General features: G+C 39.1%; 1 protein-coding gene across 3 annotated transcripts in view; it reads right to left on the bottom strand.

Annotated features, from left to right (window-relative positions):
• The window catches only part of pard3bb (par-3 family cell polarity regulator beta b), a 219,535-nt gene that overhangs the window by 127,272 nt on the left and 71,625 nt on the right, over positions 1-20,638 (bottom strand). For all 3 annotated transcript variants that reach the window (XM_030758551.1, XM_030758552.1, XM_030758550.1), the window contains 6 exons: positions 16,445-16,528; positions 15,245-15,370; positions 10,220-10,478; positions 9,219-9,327; positions 7,805-7,944; positions 7,579-7,707 (listed from right to left, as the gene is read on the bottom strand). In XM_030758551.1, the coding sequence (XP_030614411.1) occupies positions 7,579-7,707; positions 7,805-7,944; positions 9,219-9,327; positions 10,220-10,478; positions 15,245-15,370; positions 16,445-16,528 (847 nt within the window). The remainder of the gene's footprint in view (positions 1-7,578; positions 7,708-7,804; positions 7,945-9,218; positions 9,328-10,219; positions 10,479-15,244; positions 15,371-16,444; positions 16,529-20,638) is intronic.

The following is a 20,638-nucleotide window of genomic DNA, read 5'->3' on the forward strand; positions in this document are numbered from 1 at the left end:
CCATGCTGAGACTCCGCGGATGTGTGTGGAGAGCCCCATGCCGTGTGAATGACTGCCCAAGGATCCATTTTACAAGGCCAAACAACAGTAGCCGGTGTACTTAAATGTGGCAGTGTGATTACACTAGCATACATACACACAAATGCCTAAGGTAAGTACTCCCGGGGACCACACTTGACATTATGGGCCATGCTTCTGATTTATGAAAATACCTGTCTCATCACTGACCACTCAGGATGGGTCCCTGTTGTCCAATCCCCCCCAACACCCAATTCTTCCCTAATGGCTAGAGTAAAAGCACTAGTGGAAAACCCACAGTCCACAGTCTTAGCAAGACAAAGGAGCATTTACTACCCTACAGAGAAAGGAAGATGATGAGGAGTCACAGGAAAGAGGAAGTTTTGGAGGTTAACATATCTGTGTAGAAAACATTATGGAAAAAGCTGGGGGGGGGGGGGGGGGTTGTTTTTTTAAACAAAGGAAACCATCTGACATCCATGACACATTTATTATACAGAACAGAATATTAGCAGAGAGGCTGTATGGAGGGGTGAAGGAACCAGAGCGTGTACTCTGGCTCACTGATATCTGTCATCCTTTGCTGTTCAACAAGTAAACCGTTAATGCCGCTAATATAGATTTCCCAATTAAAGGTCTGCGCATGCAGGGCAAGATAGCATGTAGGTTATGTGAAATCCACAGCAGGTGTCGGTGGCACAGGGTTTGTTTTCCAAGCTTACAAGTGGTCATGGACCATCACATTACATTATGGGTTCATGGTGCGAGCTGGGCAGCCTTCTGTTCATGTGCCGATGATCCCCACATGAACACAGAATTGCTTTTTGGCGCGAGCCGACAACAAAATCACAGCTGCTGTTTTCTGCACATTGAAACATTTAAGAAAATAGTTTACATGTCAGGCTCAGAAACAGTTTGATGAACTCTGATTGTAACCGGAGAATGTGTGCGGCGAGAATGAGTTGTGGAAGCAGAAACAAAAATGTTTGAAAGGACTTGTGTTACAAAGAGTGGGAAAAGCAACTGGGTACAGTATCAAAAACCACAGCTTTGTTCAGGCCTCTTCTTTGTTGGATTAATTTAAAGTGTTTACTGTTTCCCAAGACCCTGATTTTTTTAACTTATGTGGGCCTACATTATTTATTTTTATACCTACACACAAAGACGCATCTTACGTCATCATAGGATGTATGCAAGACTCAGTCCATGTGGGCTCCAATCTCTTGTGACCATGCAGACTATTCGCACAGAGGCTACACTACAATACACCAACTGGCCTTTGCTGCTAAACAAGAAGTTCTATCAGTTGAACTTACAACAAATGCAGACGGCACAGTTGCCCACCACCTTAACACACTTTCGAGGAACCAGCGTTTGTCCCAAGTTCAACAAAACTGCCTAGACTACGAAAAACCTACAACTGTCTCTGGCACACTAAATTAATGAGATGGGGAGGAATTGACTTGAAACCCATAAACTGGTTTCAAGCCAACCACATAATCACTCTGATCACTTTCCTCATAAGACAATAGTAAAATGCACAATTGTAATTGTAGCTTCTAACCAAACTCCACATACATCTTGTCCACTTCTGTCTGCGTGCATATCTGCAAATGAGTATAATCTTGGTGCAAGGGCACTATCTTAGAAAAAACACACTGATCCCCAGTTAGTGAGTGTTACACATACTCACACATGTCAGTTGTGAGTATGTGCAACACTCATGTGCAAAGGCGTTTAAGACCCAGCAGTGTCACGGGAAGAAAAGATGATGAAGAAGCTGATAAACCTTCAATAAACACCACCGAGATGCCACATGAGACAGAGAGCCAGAAAAAAGAGAAAAGAGACGTGATACCCTTCTCGGCTGCTCTCCACTGGGATGATGGCAGCTCCTGCAGAGACACCAAGCTGCCAAGGAGTTTGTGTGTGTATATGTGTATAAGTGTGTGCATACACAGGTCTCTGAGGGTGTAACAGATGGGGGATCTACTGTAGTGACTCTGTGAGGTCACATTGGTGACAATATCAGTGAGATGTAACACACACACACAAAGACAACAGACTGCAAAGTAGTGCGTCAACACACACAGTGAGTGCAGTGATGATGGATGAGGGATTATCAGAATGAGGAAACTGTTCAATAAAGTTGTTTTGTTTTGAATGTGCTCTGTCACCAGTTGCTAACTGTTTACTGATTTAAATGTCACTGTGTGCCTGTGTGTGTGGAGCATCTGCTGCTAAAAGGCATGTTTCCTGTTGTGAGAAAAGGGGGGAAAGAAAAAAAAAAGAAAAGAGGGGGGGGGCAAACAGAAGAAGGTCGCGCATCTCAACAGATAGTGGATGACAAAAGCAGAGCTACACAAAAAGCCTGCTGGAATCAAATTTAAATCAATCAGCCACGTGTATTAGCAGCCAAAGTGTATTTGTGAATGCTTTGCATCAGTATTGTCATCTATTGTGTTAAGGTGGGACATGATGTCCCAACACACTTATTATCTTCTACTGGTCTCACTCCCAACTCGTCACATGCTGAAGCTTACTCAGGACCCCACGATGTCATATGTTAACGCACTGGACAATCTTTATCATTTTTCAATATACAGGGTATTCCAATATCACACAAACATGTGGCTAAATACTTGGGAGGTGACAGGATGAACCCGTCTACAACCCAGCCCAAACCCATGAAGGTCAACAAAGCACATGGAGACGTCGAAGAAGCCTCAAAATATGGATTCTAATCTTGCATGACTTTAGCTGCCCTGCAAAGTCACAGATGTAATACAGAAAATGGAAAATGGAGGAGAGTCTTGTTGCAGCTGAGAGGCGTTTACCTTCTAAAATATTAAAATTGAAAATGGAGTATTGTAACCAAAACTGTGATTTTTTTTTTTTTTTCTTTTTTCACTAATCAAGTAACTTTGGCACCTTAATCAAACCAAAACAGCAAACACAACAAAAGTCCTGGACTGGATGCAAACTCTTCTGAGTGGAAGTCACTTATTTCACTAAAAGTTACCAAAATTCAGTTAAGGATTTCTATTTTATTTTTTTATGACTGAAAATGTTTTAGAGCCCTTCAGCAAACTGGCAAATGGTAAATGAGGAAGTCGTCACTGACATGCAAGAAAAAATAAACTGTATGGAAGAACAAAAGAAAGGGAGGGAGCGGGGGAAAGGGAGGTGTGAAAAGTCTGGAAGCAGAAAAGAGCATCTTTGTCTCAAACATTAGTTTCAAGACACTAGCCAACTCAGCAGGCGTATGCTTGTTCATGTGCAAAGAAAATTAAGAAAAAAAAAAGTTGTTTTATGTTGTTTGTGAGTGACTGTACGTGTGTGTGCAAAATGCCTTTACAGAGAGCCAACACAGCAGGATGTACACTTGCTATACTGTGGCATGTGTATTAAGATGATTTTATTTCACAGAAAAGTGACTTTGAGCAAGAGTGCATGTGTATGTCTGTGTGTGTAGAGCTGGTTAATGTCTTTGTTCTACAGCAACCGCACACATTAGCAGACAACACCAGATGGTGGGCTAAAATGAGACAACGGAAGAGGGGGAGGAGAAGATAGACAAGATCCTTCCATCATTTCATCATCATCCTTCTACTGTTTCCTCTCCATAAACACAAACAAACTGACATAAATAAAAAAAAAAAAATCTGAAACTTTAGTCATATTACAGTTTTAACACTGAAGGAAAATGCTTGAAAATGGCTGGAACTGTGTAGACAGAGTTTTATAAAACAAAAATGTTAGAAAAAAACTGATGGGAAATACTATCCTTTCCAAAGACTAACAAAAACAGAAAAAGCTCATGCACAATAATAAGCCAAAAATGAATTTAGACTGTAACAAAAAAAAAAAAAAATATGTTCATGATTAAAGTTTAGAGCCACACGACATATTGAGACTTGGATTTCAAACAAATCTTTGAACAGTTATTTGTTAATTGTAAAAGATTTATCAAGAATCTCAAACAAAATAAATGTAAACTGAGGAAAGTCACAACTCAGTCAAGTTGTGACATGGACTACAACAGTAAATCTGTAAAGTTGCTCCTTTTGATTGGCTGCATTGGTGCACCTAAAGGTATATAAGGTTTCCATTTAAATGTGATGGTCTGTAACACCAGTCTATAAATGGCCATCGTCAGCTACGGGGAATCAATAAGAAAATATGAAGAGTTGTGTGAATGCTGCTCATGTAAAATAACCTTCCAGCAAACCAGGAAGACATGCCAGTTAATGAGGTGTGATAATATTATTAGCCTTATGCTTTCTTCTTCTTTTTTTTTTTTTTTTGAGGTGATAAAAATACAAATATAGAGCACAATATGTCCTGTCTATATGCAGCATTTGCACCATCAGACAAAAAAAAAGTGACTTTTTTATGCCAACATACATATAAAAAACAGAGCATCTAATAAACACACCTGCCTGTGTCATAACAAAAATCTACAGTTTTTTAACAAAGGTTCTATTGCAAATCACCCCCAACCACCCCGACCCCACACCCCCACCCACACACAAATCAACATTAACCCCATCTTTATAATAAATTCCCCTTTAGATGATATTTCAAAATTATCTGTAATTCTGCCAATACATTTCTGACCTGGTCTGATAACCTCCTCTGTTCAGTCCCTGTCAATATGTATAATGCAGTAATTAAACAGAGACAGGCACTTTAAAATCACTAGTCACAGTCCCTTTTAAAAAAACTCTCACCACTAAAACAGCTGCGCTTGATGACCACCACCATCCTGAAATCCCTCGTCCTACATATCCACACACTGCACTGCACTATAACACATTAAAATTTCAATCAAGTAGCGTGTTCACGGCTCCATTATGCAGAACTGTAACTGTATTTGCTGCACTTGAAAAATATGACTGCTGAATAAACACCACCAGCTGTTAATTAGACAGAGGTGAATTATATTGGGGCAGACTCCCTGTCAGGACAGGTGAGGGCAAGAGAGAGCGAACGAGAGAGACTCTAGAGGAGAAAAAAGAGAGGCAGACAGAGGTTAAACTCTACTGACTGAAATACTGTACAAGCAAAAAGAATGCAACCACATGCACACACTAAACTGACTGAAGCAAAAGGAAGTTTGTTGGAAATCAAGCTGTAATTGTGTCATTTTATATTTTAAGAAAAAGTCAGTCAGTCAAAATCGATCCCTTCACCCAATTTCACTTCCTCAGTTTTTGTGTCATCAGTCTAAACATAAATACATACACATTTCTGTTTCTTTGTAATGGGACAATCTGCATTCATACCAATACTCTCTTTCGCAAACTCTCCTTTTTTTTTAGCTCAGATATAATCTGCATTCTCATTCAGCTGTTCAGCTGTTACAGAAACTGTTTTGAGTAAGTTCCTGTCCATTTAAAATTGTGTTTTGTAGTTATTTATTTATTTAACTGATAACAAATCAACCTTTGAAGTTAATTCAGTCATAAATGATCTGAGCTTTCATTAACAATACAATAAAATTTTTTTTGAACCTAACTATCCCAATGTATCTCTTTCTGTCTCTCTGCTAAAGGTAGCGCCGTTGAGAAACGGTTGCATGACCTCAGACATCTGTCCCCCCCCTGTCTGTGTTATGTTTTTGTTTTGGATGGATGTTCTGTTAACTGCAATTTCCCCATTTGTGGGACTAATAAAGGCATTCTTGATTCTTGATTCTTGATTCTTGAAATGAAGACAAACACACCAGTGGTGTCCTTGAATCTAGGCTGGGTTATATTACCTCTCCAAAAACAGAATTCAGAGAACAATAGTTTACCTATGGGACACATTGTGGTGCACAGATATTCTATGCAGAAGAACAATTCTTTTTTTTTTTTTTTTTTGCTGAGTGAGTGTGTGAAGGAATGACGCAGGTCCAATTGGGAGTTTAGTTTCTTTACCAAGTGAGTGATATTCAGCTCTGTCGAGCTGAATAGTAAGAGACAAATCTGAAGTCATAGTAAAGTACGTAGAAAGGGAAAAGAAAGACATCAGGGTAAAATGTATCATTTCCATTTACAGTTCAACCATCTTGTGCTTGTCGATATGTGATTTCAAATTGATTTCAAAGGTTTGCCTGCTTTCATTTTCTGCTACTGAACTGTCCAGAGGGACATCTTATTGCCACATACTCCTGGATATATGGCAATCTTTTGGTCACTGCAGCAGCACATGTGTATCTCATCACCTAGAGTACTTGCTTTGAATTTTTTTTAATCAACCACATAGTAAAAAGTTAGCATTAAACTGCAATGTGTTTTTCAGGTATTCTGCTTCATCTACTTTGGTACTTTGTGCAGTTGTTTAGTAGAGGTATTTTTTTTCCTTTGTCTGAATAAAGCTTCAGTTTTAAAAGCACATGAAACACCTCAGTTAGTGCAGTTGAATATTTTGAATACTGTTTACACTAACAATGCACATGGGAGAAAGGAAACAATAATTCACTCCATCTTGAACTGGCTAGCAATTGATCTTTCTGGCATATTTTGCAGTATGATGTTATGGTAGTATAGGGTTTACTACAGCAGTAGAGAGGTTCTGTGTGGACACATACCAGGGTGACAAGTACAGACATTTGGCAACACAGCTCAAAAAGGTATACTTGGCCCTCACACAAAGCAGACTGCCATGGAGTTCAGACATGCGTACATGGCGAATGATCCTGAACAGTAACACATGTACACGCACAAACACATTGCTCCTCTTCCTGTCTGCACAAACAGAATTTCCTATGGGGCTCAGGGTCACAAGCTCATGTCTGTACATGGAACTTCCCGGCAGCCGTTGAGGAAACATCAGTCGACAGGAGCGGAAAGAGACACAGAGGGGAGAGAGCTACAAAAAGCACCATAAAAAGGAAAGAAGATGTAGGAAAAATGAACCAATGTGTGAGACAGGCAGACAGGAGACAAAAGCAAATTAAACCAAGAGATTAAACAAGAGACTGCTAAAAATGATAGTTATCACCATCTGTGACAAATCTACAGGTGTGCATCACCACTAAGATAAAAGTAAAATAAATATCCTGAGAAAATGTCAAGAGATAATGAGATATTTAGAAGGGAAAAAAGAGCAACAGTCATAATTATCACCAGTGCATGCACAATAGTTAAAATTGCAAAGTCAGAAAAAGATAGAAAAATAGAGTTAGGTGAATTAAAGATCTTTTTATTATTAAAAGCAGTGGTGAAAATCAGCACAAAGAATGTAGCAGGGGAAAACGAAATAAAAAGATTTGATTATCTAAATAATATAAACTTTACAACGTCATCAACTGAGTCAGTCATAATGTAGTTATCTGAAACACTTCATTACATGATTGCTTAGTTAAGTTAAAAAAGGCAATATTATTGAACGGGGAAGTGTATCATCTTTTAGGTCATGCATCATCCAGGCAGGTCTGTTGATTGGACCAAAAACAACAACATGAAAACAAAATAGAATTAATAATAAATTGTTATCCTTTTAATCGGCCAGTGACCCTCTCAACAAACAGCTTTCCCTGGATGTCAGTAAAACACCGTGATTGGCTCTTACCATTTCTCTGGGTAGGAACATGTCTTCCTGTCGTAGGACCACTAGAGACACATTGTCTCCCTGTCGTGTGCTACGCAGCATACACACCAACTCCTCTTGGCCCACACCTGTGATATCCACACCATTTACCTACAAACACACACAAAATTCAAAACGCCATCATGATTATCTATGTTTTTTTTTCTTGTCTTAACTTTCCTCACTACTGGGTTAGACTGTCCTGTACCTCTAGTATGCGGTCTCCAGACTGAAGGCGTCCATCTTTCACAGCAGCCCCACGGGGCAGAATGTTTTTGACTAGAATTGGACCAGGACCATGTACTGAAGAATCTCTGGTTACTACAGTAAATCCAAGACCTTCTGGACCTAGACACATATACATAAATGCACAGCAACACAGATGATTTACAGCATGCAGGCACAAGTAACACCTCTTAGCCTATCTTGACACAAATACCCTCTGTAGATGTTTAGCCCTTGCTTCTATATTTTTCTTCCTCAAGATTTGAGAGTGCAAATCTTACACTATAGCCTTCTTCTCCACACACACACACACACACACACACACACACACTGGCCATAAACTATTCTTGAAAACTCAAACAGTGTTGTTGACTCAGCTCCTGACTACATACTATAAGTTTGATAATTCAAAGCCTTAAGAGATTGTGAGTGTGAGTTTGTGTGTGTGTGGCTTTAAAGCCTACAGCTATAGCTGTAGCTACAGTACCTGCAGGTGTGAAATTGTTTAAGGTTTGTGGAAGAGAGCGGCAAAAGGAACTGAGGGAAAGACAAGAAAAGGGCAAGAGGTAAGGAGGTAAGGGAGGAATGAGTGTAACAAAGTGGAAACAAAGAGTGAACGTTCCGGAAACTGAGGTGATGAATATTAAAACACTAATCAGTGAGAAACATGTGCACAAAATGTGCATGAAAGCATTCACACACATGCATGCCTGAACAAAAAAGCCACACACAGACAGAGGGACTGATTGTGCACTTTATAGACCTCATTAAGTCTAGTCTCTTTAGCAGAGCTAAGTCAGCAGTTTGGGCCAGTATGAATTCATATCAGCAGAAATGAACAGATCAATAAAGACTTAATAGACCCTGAAGAGAGAGAATTGGGAAGATGGAGAGAGGAAGAGTGAGAGGAAGGGCTCAAAGCCAGAAAACAGTGAAAGGAAACTTTGGTGGAATATGCTCAATTATGGACAGACAGCAGGAGAAATAAAGCAGGGCATCTGTAAAGATTCAGAAAACATCAAGAAATATTACAGAGACTGATGAATGAAAATTCAGAAAAAAGACAGATGGGATGCAGAAAAAAAAACTGCATAGAAAAAAAATAATAATTTTACCTGAACCTCAAACTGAGAGCACACACATGCAAATTTAGAGAATGTATCAGGGTTTTTGAGCATCATACGGACAATTTAAACACACTACAAAATAGACAACATTTGCATATAAAGCAAAGGCAAATTAACAAAAAATGAGCAGAGCACAGAACAAGGAAACAAACACTTCCACTCATTAGTAAAGTAAGTAATATTTACAAAAATATTTACAAAAAAAAAAAAAAGAATCCAGACTCTGTACAGGTTAAGTGAGGCTGTGTTCTGTAGACAGGTGTTTCCTACCTTTCTTTAAATCAATCCTTAATCTTCGTCCTCCTCTCTTATTGGCCATCAAGCTGGAGAGGGCAGGACTTTTCTTAAGAAGGGGGCTCTCACTTTTCCCCTTGGGAGTCTATTTTTAAAAACACAGAGCAGTGAAGTCATTTTAATAAGCAATAAAATTCATAAAAATATTAACAGAGGCATTTTAATTTAAAAAGCAGCGTGTGGCACTTATTATTCTATATCTCTGTTACAGCAAAGTAAGTCCAGTACACGCTGTCTACCTTTGAGTCATTATCAGTACCATCCACTTAATAAAAATTGCTTATGGGATTTAAAATGGTAACTTTCTAAATGTTAACTTTCTAATATGTGCTGTGCTGCTATAAAACATGGCAGAGTATGTAGCTGTATATGGAGAAGCACTTGAAACAGGCACGTTTATAAAACAGCCCATCACATCTGCATAACAGCATGACAGGGAAAAAAAACTGCAAATAAAAACAGATAATCAGCTGCTGCTGAGAAACTGCTGCCTCTGGGCCAGCTGTTTTTAAATGTCAGCCATGTCACCATGGTGACAAAGTTGCATCTGTTAGTGTTTTCAGACTTGATCGATTTAGGAAAGCGGTGGGAACCAAGTCAAAATAATAATGGATTTTTGGGACTCTTTCTACAATTAGCATACACTGACAGAATTTAAAGCAATCAAAAAATGGTGCTCAGAAAGACAGGACATGGGAAATATTTTGTCAATAGTGTAAATTGTGCAAATTTCATTTCATAAGCCCCTCAAGTTGTTTTAAGGAGGGAGGCTGGAAAGATCTTTAAGCTAATAATTGCTCTATAAAAGTTGCAACAAGGGAAGGCGAGCAGACAGAACCGCAACGTTGGGCTTTATTGTATTTTAAGACTTTTATCAAACATATAGATTTAGTATTAAACTCGCCAAATTATTGCTTTGCAGCCACTTTATACTGCATGTAAGATAGATTACAAGACATGGAGCAGAGGAAACTTACACTAAAACCAGGTTCGAGACCAGCTGTTTCTTCTGCCAGCCGTGTAGCTGGATTCTCAGAGGGTTTAAAAACAGGTTTGGCTTTGACAGGTGGAGGCGGCTCTTTGGTCTTGCCAGTTCGGGGGCTGCTGGAGGGGCCGGTACTATTGCCAAAGAGCTGACCAATCAGACTCTTTTCATAGCGTTCTCTGTTGGAGGAAGGCACAACTTCCAGACGTACAACCGGGGAACGCATTGCCTGACGAAAAACATCCTGAGCTCTAAAAAGGATGAAGGGCAGAAATGAGAGAAAAAAAGAGAACATGAGGAAAAAGATGACTAATTGGTGCTGGAAGAAGAGTAGAAGAAAAGTTTTAAGAATCGCCTAAAGTTTTTAGTACATTATGTACTACAAGTGGCACAAACCATTAAAAGTAATCATGTCATTAATCACAATTACATGGGGAGAGCAGTTATCAATCTCTGACAAGAAAACTAATTACAAAAGGGCATATAACTCAATTAGGAGAGAAATTTTTAAATAAAGATACATGGTATAAATGTGATTGTAAATGACAAAAAAATGCCAATTAGTTGGTAATTATAATAAATGGGATATCAGACTTTTGTAAGACACTCTAGTATATTTTAGGGTCATTTATTTTAAAGTAAACTGTCATTTCTTAAATTGACTAGTACTGTTCTAACAAGCAGTTGTTTTTATTGAAAAGTGACTGATCAAACAAGTTTACCACAACCTGTGTAAACTAATAAGTGACATTTTTGAAATAAAATAAAGCATTTATGAAAAAGACTGCTGTCAGAGGTTTTAAATGTAGACTACTATAATCTAACGTTAAATATACTTTAGAAATATAAATTTTCTAATGTGTACCCCTCCATTTCTTTCACTGCTTACTTCTGGTGGCTCTCTGCATCTCTTAATGCTTTTATCTTCACCAAGCTCATGAGTAAGACAAAACAGGAGACAACACAGAGCCATGACACCTGTGCAGAAGGCCATCATAATCTCATGATCTATAAAAAAAAAGATCATTTTGAAGAGAATTTATCTATATCAGATCACACTAAGTTAGTTAGAGGAACAGTTGTGTCAGAAGCTACAGCACACACCATTATTCTCCTCAGATAACTGACAGAGCAAATCCAGTTTATTAGCATTTTATTGGGTTATATACATATCATTTCCCTTCAAAATTAGGAGCACATTATAATGATTAGAACTAACTGTAACCAGAAACTATGTTTAGAAAGTCAGGTGAAAAGTAATAAATCAAGTATGTAATAATTCCATCCATCATCCATCCATCCATCTGAAGCAATAGTTAAATTTTAAATAAAAGCCAGGAGCTTGAGTGTATGTACACACTAAAGATCAAAATTAGGAAATAAAAATGTGATCTCTTAAAAGTGAACAGCTGAGGGGGTGCTATGGAGACAGACCTGGGAGAGGGAACTGGGGGTAGAGATCACAGAAAATATGTAGGAGGATATTTGGAATAACATTTAAAAAAAAAAAAATTGCATATGATCTAGGGCAATTTCAAATTCTGCATAGTCCAGGCTAGCATTTCACTTTTATGTCCTAAGTGTAAAATAAATACTGGCAGTCTTACACACTGCCATTGGTCCTGCCCCAAATTGCAGAAATATTGGGACTCAGTTCTCTGTGAACTGCAGCAAATCTTCGGAATTGGAATTGATCTCGACCTCGGTGTCTCTTCTCCTTGGTCTTCCAAGCACTTAAATCCAAAACAAATATCTCAGAAAACAGTTTAATGTTCTGACTTTCTGTGCCAGGAAAAATACACTACTTCAGTGGATCTCCCATAAAACTCCCACAATCTTCGGGTGGCACAGGATAATACTGGAACCCATCCCACTGGACTTCGTAACTTGCCTGGTCCATACTAAACCTGTTTGAGTATGTTAATCTGAATGCGTCTGCCATTTCAATGAGAGTTTTTGTTTTTGCATAAGACTTCAAGTGATGGTCAAGATGATGAGATGATAACGGACTTACAAGGACTGGTGTATGATTGACGTGTCTATTAAGAAGATGTGTCTTCTTCTGCTTATTATTGTTATTTGTATAATCGTTACTATTATTTCTTTCTGTTGTTGAAAAGTAAAACCCAATAAAAATATTTTTTAAGCAAAGTGAAGGGCTTGATTTTGGTGCATCTAAAAACATCCATCGAGTAAAGAAACTTTTAAAACAAGAGGCCTGAACGAGAGGAAACATCAGATAAAACACTGGAGAAGTGCAATGAGCAGACAAGCATCTCAGAAAGAACAGCACGTCAAACCTTAGACTGCAATAGCAGATAAGCACATCTGGCTCCTTTCTTGTCAGCTAAGGCCAAAAATTGAAACCTCCCTTCACCTGTAAAGAGACTTGCTCAATTGTCATCACTTTGAGCAGACAGTCGTTAAATAGCGGATATCCGGGCCTTGGCTGTGTAGGTAACCCATACAGGGTTAACAACCCAGCGGTTGCAGGAAGTGCTGTTAACAGCTGATCGGATCGATAAAACACCTGGATTATAATGGGGGTTTTTTGTGTGTGTTTCTTACGTGATATCTGCAAACCCAGTAGTGGAAGGAAATGGGACACGCTGAATCCATGATATGTAAGTGTAACTCTTCTGGTTTATATGCAAAAAGTATTATTGAACTATCGAGCTAACAGTTCACCATCACTGCTATTAGCAAGTGGGCGTGACATTTAGTGTTTAACATTAGCAAGCTAATTAGCATTACAAAGCTAATTAACACACACATGCCGGGCTGAAATATTTTTCTGGCTCAAACCCCGCTATAGGATATTTCCCACCTCATCATAGGTCAATCATCAGGATCTTTTAACACTTTTAGTCAATTTAGTTTACCTAAAACTTTAACTTGGTACTTTCCCACTTCATTTTACTTTTGGTTATTTCACCTGCCATTGCTTCAAGTGACTGAATTTCAATTACATTACATGGCCTGTGTTTGCCACATTGCTTTGGCAACACCATCACCAATATTGGACTCAACCTGCCTTAGTCAACAGTCACAGATGATTATGGTGTTCTCATGGTGCTGGGAATATGAGCACCAATATCAATCATGGTATGAATTAAGAGCCTTTATGGATATTTTTGCTGACCATATGGATTTCTTATTACCATCTTCTAATGGACACTTTGAGCATGTCATAAAGAAGCAGTAATATCAAACTGGTTTCTCTAGTCACCATATCTGCATCCAATACAAAAGAGTTAGAATGTGATAACAGGAGATTTGCAATGTGAGTGCTTAGCTGACAAATTCGCATAATTTTCAATATGGACATCTCAACATCTCAAAGGCTTCCAGCATCTTGTTAAATCTGATACTGAGGCTAATGTGAGAGCGAGGGAAGCCCCACACTGTATTAGAATCATGCTCTGTGAGAACATACATGTGTAATAAACATTTGTGGTGAATTGATTTTGTATCATATCTACCATGATACCCTTGGGTATCGGACGATCGCAGGTGGCGGGGGGCTATCAGTTTACTAGTGCTTACTAGTGCTAACCACTTGCTTATTGTGGTAACAGCAAACAGTTCTGAAAGCAAACAGACAATGCTGTTTGTGTGTGTGTATGAGTGTATTGGGACCATTGTGGACAGATGAGATCATTATTGCTCCTGACTGTAAACACGTGTGCAGGCACATTTGAGTAAAAATGATATTCTAATCAAGCAGGCTTTCGCAATACAGCTGCTAAACAGAGACAATGGCAGTGTGGAAGATTGTGCGCGCGCGCGCGCGCATGTGTGTGTGTGTGTGTGTGTGTGTGTGTGTGTACATAGCTTTCAGAGGGATCAGTGGACTTTGTGGCCTACTTACACGTATTTTGCCGGATCAAGCTGCATTTCACAATACACCTGCTATGGTGGAACAATACTGGCAAGAGCATTTGTGTGTGTGTGTATAAGACACTATTCAACTTTTTCAATGTTAAGAAAGGGCCTGATAATATATCACATCCAAGTGAGGGTGTAAAGGAGAAAAACTGTCCTTGTATGTGTGTATTTGTGTTTGTCAGAGAGTGCACAGGGGACTACACACCTGTCTTTGAACAATAGGTACAAACCTCACCAGTGATAATCCATTTACCTACAGTACAGCATAAAATACCTCACACATAATCTCATTACCACAGCGAACACTGGACAGGATCTGTTGTGTGAACTGAATACACACTGTAATGTGTCATAATCAATGTAATATCCACATCTGTGCTGGTAATCTGTGACAATTGTTTTTACGGCTGTCTTTTATCATTTTAATGCTCTGTAATCATATTACATCCCTAAACACTCATGTTTATGTACCCCTTTTCAGTGCTTCAGGGGCACAGTAAGCAAACTCTACAGAGAAACATTTGATCTCAAATGAATGTTGAACAAATCTTTCCTTTAAGGAATACGATGGAGCAGGCGCAGAGACCAGCTTCAGCAGACATGCACACATACACAGATTAATCCAGAAGCAGTGCTTTCTAAACATCTGTCAAGTGTCTTTTCTGCCTTTATTTGTATTTGCAGTGATACCTCAGCCCTCTAACCATGGAAAAGAAAACAAGACACACACAGAAGGAAAGCGAGCAGGGAAAACAGTGAGATGTCGTGGGTCGATTTAGGCCTTGATTTTATTTTTATTTTTCTCATTAAAGTTGGTGACACTACCACAAATTAATGTAATTTTACTTTAAAACCAAAACCTAATATGCATTACTAATATGCATTTACGTTTTAAATTTAAATATGCTTATATTGCTCCATTAACAAAAAAATCATAGCTGGAATGGCAATTTTTAAATGTAAAACTGTTCTTCCATGGTCCTTATGCAGTATTCCCAGTAGGCATTTTTCACAACGTATTACATTAATCCTAACAGAGTCATTTCTAACATGACATTCTGTGTTTATTTTATTCCAGGGATGTGCACTTGCCATTAACTCTAACACAGATTAACAGAGTCATACTCACTGGCTGAATGTCTTGTCCAGGAGGTCAGTGTCGTTGATTTTCACAATGCACTCATCTTCTTGAAACAAGCCCTCCTTTCTCGAGCGGCTCTCTTCCTCCACTCCACGAATATACAGACCAAGAGACCTGACAGGAGAGCCAACATGGAGAGGACAACAGATTAAAGGATGTTTTATTTATTTATTAAATATCTTTCCCATGCATAGGTTCACAAATGCACAGAACAGCAGACAGAGGTGTCTGATAGGTTAGCCCACAGTCTTGCCATATGAGTTACTTTGACACAGTTATATCAGTTTTATCTCCATACCCCACTGTGGGTTTCTACTATAACTTATAGTCATGTAAAAAAGAAAGTTTTCCCAGGACTCTGTGGTACTGTGAAAAACATTTCTTTGAATTAAGCCCTCTGTAGGTTGATCATTTCCATGCCCATCAAAAGAGGTGGAATCATTTTGTTCCCAACATTACCCAATCCATATCAGTACAGATATACAGCATAATTTTTTCTCATCGACATCTGATGTGTTTTCAAAGTGTTCCTTTAATTTTTTTTAACAGTGTATAGTGTATAATAAAATGGCAGGGATTTAATGGTGCATAGGCACACAAAAGACAAGTTCATAAACTCTGGGTCCTTAACTTTCAGAATTTCCCAACCAAGACACAGCTTTTGATGGTGACAGGGATTAAAAATTGCTTCTGCAAAATGTTGAAACTACTGTAGGTTAAAAGGTAAAAAAGATGACTGTGTGGGAAAAAAAAAAAACAAAAAAAAAAACTGGAGTTTATGAAGGGGAAAAACAGAAAGAGGAATTCAAGGAGGAGACTGGTAGGGTCAGGTGAGTCATGAGAACAGTCATAAAAAGTTATCCTGCTTTCCTTTAGGAAATCCCCATCCACTGTCTGACTGTCACATACCCAAAGAAGAGCCCTGCATAGCTGTGCAATTTTGTCTTCCTTTTCTACTTTTTCCCACTGTGTGAGCATATGTCCGTGTTTATGTGCTGCAGTGCAGGCCCCAGAACTTCTTACAAGCAAATAACAGGATTATAACAACATGACTTTAGTACATGCTTTCTATGGTAAACTGACGACGACTTTGGGGGTTAAAGTACAGAACTGGTGCTTCTATAGAAGGATATGCATTGTCTATATACCAAGTGATTGAGTAGGAATGCATTCATGCACACAACTCACCGTCCACTGAGAGATGAGCAGTAGGGAACCACGTGAATTCCCAGAGGGCTGTCCTCTCCAAGAATCTCCACCGTTCTGGTCAGGCTACACAAAAACACACGCACACACACACACACACACACAGATGTGGAATCATTTGATCAGACAGATAAAAAAACATGACAAAAATTAAATCAGTAGAAGAAAATAAAATAATAATAAAAAGTTTTATTATAAATAAATGAAGGATAGCTTTGACCTAGCAGAGCTACAAAAAAAAACAGAACTACTTCAGCTGCTGGACGAGTTGACAGAGCATAAATAGACAAATTCTATACTTCTCAAGTGTAAGAATGAAAATTAAGACAAAAATCTTAAATGTAAACCAAATATTTAATTTGTTTGATGAGTCTAGCTTGAACAGTATGCATCTATGTTGTGAATTTGAACATCCTAGATCACATCATTCTAGAGTTACTGTGTTCACAATATTTTCAGAAAAATTGACCTCTGACCTTTAACTTCAGGTTAAGGTCGATGATTCGAAACACGTCTGAGATTTTTAGCAGATGCATCTATGGTATCTATTTGACCATTCTAGGTCACATTGTTCTTGTGTTATGCCCAACGTTAAAGTTTTTGTGAAGAGACGCTGCTGACACCAACGCCACCAAGCCTGTGGCAATACCTCGACTTTTTCTTCGAAACAGCCAGGCTAAAAAGCAGGGCAGCCCTCACATGTGTGGCACACAAATACAAACACTATTACAGGAGAAAAACAAACAGTCTTAAAAATGCGTGTGTCTCGTGAGGAAGAGTTTGGAGTGCTATCTGAGATTGAAACAATATTTTCCATGGATGCACTCATTGAGCTAAAAATACTTTTTTGTCAAGGACTTAATCCATTCCTGCAAACCGATTCCATGGAGGAGAGGATGCCAACACTCTAATCAAAGTCAATAAAAGTGCAGATTGATGTTGCATGTGTATGCTTGTCATAACTTTTTTGTGGCAGCATCCTCTATGGACTTATGACTTGCTTTCAGTCTCTCAGTGTCTCTGTCTAGTTTGGATTATTCAAGTATGTGTCTGCTTTACATTCTGCCTGTGTTTTAATGCATGTGTGTGCTGAAGTCTTTGTTTGTTTGATTAGTTTATCTATCAGAGCACAGCCATTAATCCTCTCCTGACCTTCTCTCTGCTCCCTATGTGTATGTGTGTGTTTTTCTAAGTGAGTTTGTCTGAACTTCGTTTTGTGCTTTTGTTCTCCCCTCTCGTCTCTGTCTCTAACTCTATCTGTGCATTTTGTCTCCCTCTCTAGACCATCCATCCACCCACCCCCCCCCCCCCCCCCCCCCCCCCCCCCCAATCCACTGATAGCAGTACAGATGCTGATAAACTCCAGAGAGAGGGTTACTGATGAAAGTGGGTGGCAACAGGGGAAAGATGCAAAGTGAAGAAACAAGTTCTCCCTCTCTTTGTCTGTCATTCCCTCACAAACACACACACAAAAATATATACACACATATAGCTAATGCTGCCTCATCGCTGCTCAGCACATTTGAGTTTAATCCAGACAACAGGAACTGAGACTGGGGAAGAAAGACAGAGACAAGGATGCGGAGTGGAAATATGGAAAAGGTAGTGTATAAAGATTTAGAGCATGCTCTCAGTATCTAACTGGAAGATTGACTTGCAGAAAAATGAAAACAGTAATTACACACATACACACACACCCAAAAATAAAAACAACACAATTTCTTAATCTGTTGTTGAAGCACACCATTATATTCTATGTTAATAAGAAAATGGAAGGTGGTCGAGTTAGGTGGTGGGGCTTGAAGGGTAATGAAAAAGCTGCTTCCAAAAACTGAGAAGTTTAAATACATATATTTATGATTTGTGATATTTAATAGAAGTGGCATACTACAGTAACACGGCTGCTGTCAAAGACCACAATTGGTTGAGCTATAAATTTACACATGGTCATAAACTTTGAGTAATCACCAGAAGACCACAGGCAAAAAAGAATTCCTCGACAATGTGGTTTGGCCCACCCTTACAAACAGGTTGATGAGCTCATAATTCAACCTGTTACTATCTGGGCATATGATCAGTGTGGCTCGTGGACGTTTTTTGGTGGCACTGTGTTTCTGGCAAATCTAACCAAGAGGGGACCATGGGTCAGACCTAGAATATATTGGAAGAATAAAACATCCTATCTAAACCAGTGACATCGATGTGAATCACCTGTTGCACCACATCCCAAAGCTGATCTACTGAATTGAGATCTGGTGACTGTGGAGGACATTTGGGTATATTTGAGAATAAGCCAATACGCTCACTGTCATATTCAAGATGATTTAAGCTTTGTGACATGGTGTGTTAGCCAGCAGAAGATGGGTACACGGTGATCATAAAGGCATGGAAATGGTAGGCTGTGGCATTTAATCAATGCTCAGTTGGTGGCAAAAAGCCCAAAGCATGCCAAGAAAATATCATCCACACCATTACAGCACCAACAGCCTGAACTGTTGATACATTACAGGATGGAGGCATGCGTTCATGTTGTTTGCATTAAATTCTGACCCTACCATCTAAGTGTCACAGCAGAAATTGAGACTCATCAAATGAGGTAATATTTTTCCATAATTCTATTGTCTAATTTTGGTGAGCGTGTGCAAATTGTAGCCACTGTTTCCTGTTCTTAGCTGGCAGCTGGGTGTGGTCTTCTGCTGCTGTAGACCACCTGCTTCAGGGTTTGATGTGTTGTGCGCTCAAGAGACGCTCGTCTGCATACTTTGGCTGTAATGAGTGGTTATTTGAGCTATTGTTGCCTTTTTATCAGGAAAGACCATTCTCTCTAAATCCTAGAGATGGTTGTGAGGGAAAATCAGCAGAAACACTCAGTCCAGCTCGTCTGGCACCAACAATCATGCCATGTTCAAAGTCACTTAAATCACCTTTCTTCCCCACTCTGATGCTTGGGTCAAACTTAACCAGGCCATCTTGATCATGTTCACATGCCTAAATGCACTGAGTTGCTATCATGTGATTGGCCAATTAGATATTTGCATTAATGAGCAACTGGCCTGGGAATAGGGCCTGGGAGTTATGAATGACGGCAACATTTTGTGCAAATTCATCTAATAGATGTTGACATATTTACCTGCATTAGTGACCACAATACTAAACTAAAGGAAATCCTCAGGGTTTGCTGACATCAACTGGATTCATCCTCTAGAGAATACTTAATACCTAATTATATTTAAAGCTAACAGTTACAGTACTTGAGATTTTCCGTCTTAACCATAGTTTAAGCAATACTGCCATTCTCACATCATAGCATCAATCCAAACAAGAAAAGAGAGAAAGACAAAAGAACAATAAAACTGAAGTATTACATAAAAAAACAGGGACAGAGAGAAAGAAAGAAGAAAGTAGCAAGCAACAGAGGTCTAGAAGTAAAATATAGTGAAATGAAGGCAGGAGGAGGCACTGAATTAATTAGACAGGGCTAATGAAAAGAATTAATACAAGAGGGAAAATAACATCCACCCCTCCCTCTATTCCTTCCTGCTGCTGTGCTTCTGATCTCTAACACTAACTACAGCACAGGCCTACATGCACGCACACACACGCACGCACACACACCGAGACACACACACACACACACACACACACACACACACCGAGTCACACAAACACTTGAGATCCATTTGCATTTCCTTTTTCATTTTTTCTTCTGTGAGATGTTTGACAGGCTGCATCAATGCAAAAAAATGAAGTGGGGGTGAAAGGGAGAGACAAAATGGGTGAAACTTGAGAAAAGAGAGAGGGAGCGCAATGAGAGAACAAGAGACAGAAAAAAAGAGCCAAAAGCAGAGCGAGGGGAGCGAAAGAGAGAAGCAGAGCGAGATGAAGAGAGCAGGTGTTCTCTTTATCCACCTGCCACTTCACTGATCCTCGCTATGAAAGACAGACACAGAGGACAAATAACAAAAACAGAGGATGTGCATTACCAAACCACTCTCTTCCTCTCTATGCATTCCACCCTCTCATCTCATCCCGCTTCTTATTTATCATACTCTCTCCTTTTTCCTCAAAGCTAGTCTTTCAAGTGCAGAGCACCAGAGATACTGAAAAGTAAATGCAAAAATGTAAAATGTTTTGTGTACTTTTTGTGTAAAAATACACAAAAGTACTAACAATATG

This window comes from Archocentrus centrarchus, chromosome 21, assembly GCF_007364275.1.
Source record: "Archocentrus centrarchus isolate MPI-CPG fArcCen1 chromosome 21, fArcCen1, whole genome shotgun sequence".
NCBI lineage: Eukaryota > Metazoa > Chordata > Actinopteri > Cichliformes > Cichlidae > Archocentrus > Archocentrus centrarchus.